Source organism: Dipodomys spectabilis, unplaced genomic scaffold (genome assembly GCF_019054845.1).
Source record: "Dipodomys spectabilis isolate Male_0828 unplaced genomic scaffold, ASM1905484v1 ptg000067l, whole genome shotgun sequence".
Lineage (NCBI taxonomy): Eukaryota > Metazoa > Chordata > Mammalia > Rodentia > Heteromyidae > Dipodomys > Dipodomys spectabilis.
In genome coordinates, this window is record NW_024870744.1 from 2,048,606 (window position 1) to 2,054,605 (window position 6,000).

General features: G+C 51.5%; 1 protein-coding gene across 1 annotated transcript in view; it reads right to left on the reverse strand.

Annotated features, from left to right (window-relative positions):
• The window catches only part of Eng (endoglin), a 30,326-nt gene extending 24,533 nt beyond the window's left edge, over window positions 1-5,793 (reverse strand). Inside the window, exon 1 of the mRNA XM_042680999.1 lies at window positions 5,544-5,793. Coding sequence (XP_042536933.1) covers window positions 5,544-5,610 — 67 coding nt within the window. The 5' untranslated portion in view covers window positions 5,611-5,793. The remainder of the gene's footprint in view (window positions 1-5,543) is intronic.
• Between the last annotated feature and the right edge of the window lie 207 nt (window positions 5,794-6,000).

Consider the following 6,000-nt stretch of genomic DNA (forward strand, 5'->3'; position numbering starts at 1 on the left):
CAGAGCCCGAGGCGGGCCCAGACCAGCTGAAAACAATCCACTGGCACCAAGGGAAATGCCTGAGGTCTCCTGGGACCTGTGGGAGGAGGCGCCTGCTGGGGGGGGGGGGGGGGCTGGGTGCTGAGGCCTCCGGAATGAAAGACCCTGGAACAACCTCTCCACCACTGTCCTCTCCACCTCCTTCCTCACTCACAAGCACACAGGACACGTCCACTTCCCAGACTTGGCCAAGTCTCTCTTGGGACCACAGTGGGCCCCAGGAGCCAGGTGGCCTAGACTAAATCTCAGCTCAACTTCTTCAATGACCACTGGCCTTGAGCAAAAGCGGACCTCTCAGGGCCTCATCCTGAGTAGGTCAAGCACTGCAGAGCACCTAGGCCTGAGTTTCCTGCCTGCAGAAATGTCCACACATTCATTGGAAGCCAAGGGACTCATCTCTCACAGCTGTTTTGCCTAGGTAGGCTGGCAGGTTTTTTGGGTTGTGTTTTGTTTTTATGCCAGTCCTGGGGCGTGAACTCAGGCTCTAGAAACTGTCTCTGAATTTTTTTTTTTTTTTTTTGCTCAAGGCTAGTGCTCTACCATTTGAGCCACAGTTCTACTTCCTGCTTTTTGCTGATTAATTGGAAATAAGAGTCTCATGGACTTTCCTACCCAGGCTGGCTTCGAGCCATGATCCTCAGATCTCAGTCTCCTGAAAAGCTAGGATTACAGGCATGCGCCACCAGCACCCAGCAAGGTTAGCAGCTTTTAGACCCAGGTAAGATTGGGGAGGTTAAGGAGTTGGCCCCAGGATCCCAACTCATCAGTGGCTGGGCTGTAATTGGAAATTTGGTCATCCATCTCTAGCACCCAGCCTGTGCCTCATAGGCTGTGTGTCTGTCTGATGCAGTCGGTCTGATACAGGAGCCCATGTCAAGTGCTCAGACAGCACTTGTGGGTACTTTGTATGTAGTATCTGAGAATTCATGACACTAGGGCAGATGCTTTCTTTTTCTGGTCGGTCGTGGGGCCTAAACTCTGGGTCTGGGTTCTGTCCCTCAGCTCTTCAGCTCAAGGCTAGAGCTCTACCACTTGAGCCACAGTGCCACTCCCAGTTTTCTGTATGGTTTATTGGAGATAAGAGTCTCATGGACTTTCCTGCCCAGGCTGGCTTTGAACCGTGATCCTCAGATCTCAGCCCTTCTGAGTAGCTAGGATTACAGGCGTGAGCCACTGGCACCCGACTAAGGTAGATGCTTTCTAACAAGAGTCTTCTAGGCTGAAAAGTCTTCTTCAGCCACCCACAAATCACCCAGCCACCCTTCACTTCTTTCAATAGCAGTCTCATGGATTTCTTATCTCCCAACAACTCAAATCTCCCTTGTGCCTGTCTTTCCCATGGGTTCCCAGAGACTACTGGGTCAAGCTAATATGCTGTAGCTTCAGGTGGAGTTGCAAAGTTAAGGGATCTACTAGGCATCGGTGGGCTCGTGTCTGTAATCCTAGCTACTCAGCAGGGAGGGATCTAGAACCAAGGTGGTTCAGTGAGCTGGGAATGTGGCTGAATAGTAGAGTGCTTGCCTAGCATGCATGAAGTCCTGGGTTCAATTCCTCAGTACCACATAAGCAGAAAAAGCTAGAACTGGCACTGTGGCTCAAGTGGTAGAGTGCTAGCCTTGAGCAACAGATGCCCAGAGACAGTATCCAGGCCTTGATTTCAAGCCCCAGGACTGGCAAAAAAAAAAAAGAAAGAAAGAAAAGAAAAGAAAATGTGGCTCAGAACAAGTCCAGGTAGGAAAGTCTAAGAGACTCTTGTCTACAATTAATCACAAACAGCCAGAAGTGGAGCTGTGGCTCAAGTGCTAGAGTACCAGCCTCAAATGAAAAAGCTAAGGGACAGCGCCCAGGCTCTGACCTGCAGGACGACTTGCATCAAGTAGTTCCACTATTCTGGGATTGAGGGTCAACTCCTGGGGTGAGATCAGGCTGTGGGAAGGTGTTGTCATCTCCCCTGCTGTGGTACAGTGGTCAGGCCCATGGCTCAAGCCCTAGCTGTTTACCCAGATCTATCCCAAGGCCCCAGAACACATGGACCAGGCCTGTCCTCCAAGGGCCCAGCACTGACCTATGTGTGACCCTGAGCAAGTCCCTCTGTCTCTCTGAGTCTTAGTGTCACTGTCTGTCTAGCTGAGATGAGGGAAAATCTTCATATAGGTCCCCATTGACCCGGGACCTCACCCTCTGCTGGCCACCATGGCCCTTGACCCAGATTTTTTCTACCTGGCAGATGAGAAGCTGCCTGGAATATGGCCTCAACACTGGGGTGTTGTGGTCCTTGCCCAGTGCCACCAGCCCCGCTGCAGGGAGTCCTAGACCTCCAGTCAGGTAGTTGGCAACACAGGGGCTCCAAATTACACCTCTGTCCTATCATCAGGCAAATGATGCCTACCTTCCCTTAAGGAACTCTTTAATCCCTGCCACCCAGCTGAGGCCATGAGCCCCAGCACCTCCAGCTTCTGGGACTGTCTCCAGATGAAATAAGGCAAAATACAGGAAAAGGTGCGTGCCTGAAAAGCGTGCATTGAGGTGGTATTTATAACCAGAACAAAAGGGGAAAGCACCTAAATGTTCAACAATGGGGGTGGCATTATTCCAATGATGGCACATAGAAAGAAGAGAATATCCAAAGGGTGACTACGACGGAACATGGAACACAGGATGTAAAAAGGCTGGTCTGCCTGGATTAAAATTACCTGAAGAAGCTCGACAAAGACAAGTAAGCAACCCACTAAACCTTCCTGGGGATTGAACCCAGGGCTTTAAACATGCTAAGCATGTATTCTGCCACCAAGCAATATTCTCAGTTCTCTGGACTTGAAGGCTATGCTAAGACAAATATATAGTTAAATTATTCTTTAACTCTACATATGCTTTTCTTTTGTTTGGGTGGTACAAGAGTTTAAACTCGGGGCTGGGAAGGTGGCTCAGTGGTAGAGCGCTTGCCTTGCATGCCTGAGGCCCTGGGTTCAATTCCTCAGCACCACATAAGCAAAAAGAAAAAAGCTGGAAGTGGCGCTGTGGCTCAAGTGGTAGAGCACTAGCCTTGAGCTGAAGAGCTGAGGGACAGCGCCCAGGCCCAGAGTTCAGGCCCCACAACCGGACCCCCCCCCCAAAAAAAAAAGAGTTTAAACTCAAGGCCTCACTCATAATCACATCTTTCTTGCTCACAGCTGATACTCTACCACTTGAGCCATTACTTCCAGCCTGGAGTTTTGCTGGCTAATTGGAGATGAAATCAAAGCTTTTCTGCCTACGTTGGCTTTGAACCACAGTCCTCACATCTCAGCCTCTTGACTAGCTTGGAATCTAGATAAGTGTGATCCATCAGGACCTGGTAAACATGGTTATTATTAAGTCTCACAAACATAATTTAAAAAACATATTATATATTACAATTTAAAAGTATATAATGCAATTAATAATATATATTGCATGTGTGTGTGTGTGTATATATATATATACATACATATATATATATATATATATATATATGCATACACACACACACACACAGAGTACTGGGTATAAAACCCAGGCCTTTGCATATGCTAGGCAAGTGCTCTACACTCAACTACACCCCTATCTCTAAGTTACCTTTTTTTTTGGGGGGAGGGAAGGAGGTCAGTCATGGGGCTTGAAGTCAGGGCCTGAGCTCTGTTCCTGAGCTTTTTCACTCAAGCCTAGTGCTCTACCACTTGAGTTATACCTCCATTTCTGGCCTTTTGCTGGTTAATTGGAAATTAGAATCTCATAAGACTTTCCTGCCCAGTCTGGCTTTGAACTGCAGATCCTCAGAGCTGAGTAGCTAGGATTACAGGCATGAGCCATTGGTATCTGGCTCTAAATTACCTACCTTTTTGTTGTTATTGGTCATGGTGCTTGAACTCTGGGCCTGGGCACTGTCCTTGAGCTCTTCAGCTCAAGGCCAGACCTCTACCACTCGAGCCTCAGTCAGTGACACCTCCAGTTTCCAGGTGATTAATTGGAGATAAAAGTCTCACGGACTTTCCTGCCTGGGCTGGCTTTGAACTGCGATCCCCAGATCTGAGCCTCCTGAGTAGTTAGGATTACAGGCGTGAGCCACCAGCACCCAGCTAAATTATCTACTTTTGAGAAGATAATAAACATCAAAATGCATCACCTCTTAATTATCTAGGTTCTTATGGTGAGCTGGTATATCATATCTGTGGGAAATATGCAAGATCATGGTGCGACTGGTACTGTCTTTTCCGAGTTGGAGGAGGAGGGTGGAAGACATCTCTGAAGGAATATTTATACCACAGAAACTGGCAGATGTTATAAATCCAGCCCTGCTCCATTGCTGAATATATACCAGCACAGCACTGCCCTCCATCCTATAAAACCAGATCCTAGCAGTCTGGGCCACCCCTTAAGTCACCAGCAACCAAGAGGATGGAGGCACAGAGCTATGGCTGCGAGCTCAGGTGATCAGAACTTCCATTTCCTCTTCTGTGAAATGGGGCCATAAAGGCAGCCATCTTGCAGGGTCATGGGTAAGGGGATTACATAGCTCATAGTTAGAAACACGGTGCTGGGAGCCTCAAGTCTGAAGTCCAAGCCTCGCCTAGTTCCTCAAGGCCTCTGAGACTCTGTTTCTGGTTGCTAGTGAGGTGGCCGCAAGTGCTTTATAGACTAAAGATTGGAGACTTTCAAATGCTGGAGATGGCCCCTGACCACTGATGCTGCTTTGTGCCCCCACAAATCCCCGAGGAAGTCCCTGGATATGCAGGTGAGCAAAAATGAGTTGAGGGCAGGCCCCGGGGCTGGCTGAGGAGCCTGGCCCAGCAGTGAGCAGCACCTGGGCTTAGGGGGCTCCCCAGGACCCCTCCCCTGCTTAGTTTCAGTGAGGCAGCCTAGATCAGGACTCTGGAAAAGAGCCAGGCTGAGGAGCCCCCTGTAGAGCCCCTAGCCTGAGCCCACACCTTTCTTGGGGAACAGAAAAGAGGAGGGGAAAGGCAGGGGTAGGGCACCCCGACCTCGACCTGTTCAGTAGGGCTCTGGGGAAGTTCAAAGGCCCGGGAAAGGTGGGAGGATTTCAAGCTAGCCGCAAGACAACAATAACAGACACAGAGCAAGCATGACCTCACTACCCGCCGGGGGGAAACTGCTCTCAACCCCTCCATGTGTCCAGAAGCTGGTCTCCAGCTGCTTCCTTCTTCTCCTACCTTCTTCATAGGACACCCAAGGCCCAGAGGGGGTAGGGTACTCATCCAGGGCTGCAGATGGTACATGGCACATGGGCACAGTTGGGAGCACAGAGCCCTGGGGCCAGGGCTGAGGTAAATAACTTGTCCCACTTGGCCTGTGACTTTGAACACGCCAAGTCCTATGGCCTGTGAAATCACTTAGTCTCCAGGCAAATTGGGATGGTTGGGGACCCCACATGTCCCCCAAAGCCCCTGAGGTGGCTCCATGTCCCACGAGTTCAGGAAGGAGGTGCAGGGATGGGGGTGGGGGCCTAAGTTGGGCCCCTGGACACTTACTTGTCCGGCCGAGGTCGCAGATGGCCAGTAGCAGGACAACAGCCAGCGAGAGCGCGCTGCGGTGCATGCTGTCCACCCCGGAGACTGTGCGCTGGGCCTTATCCAGTGTCCAGAGGCAGGGCCGCGGGTGGGCGCCGGGGCCGGCGTGGGCTCGCACGGGGACCCAAGGGGAGCAGGCGGCCGGAGTGACGGCGTCCCTGCTCCAGCCTTCTGGGGTGGTGGCCGAGGGGTCAGGAGAAGTGGGCACAGGCTGGAGGGTGGCAGGGAGGGTGCGCTGCACTCCTGGGGACAGCTATCAGACGCAGTGCTGGCCTGGGATGGGGTTCGGAGGGAGGCTGAGCAATGAGCTCCCAGCGGCGGGGAGCTCGGCTCATCCAGCCCGGCCCAGGGAGGCAGGAAATGCGCTTCCTTAGCCCGAGGGGCTGGGCCAGGCCGTCTGCCAGGCGGGCTAGAGGAA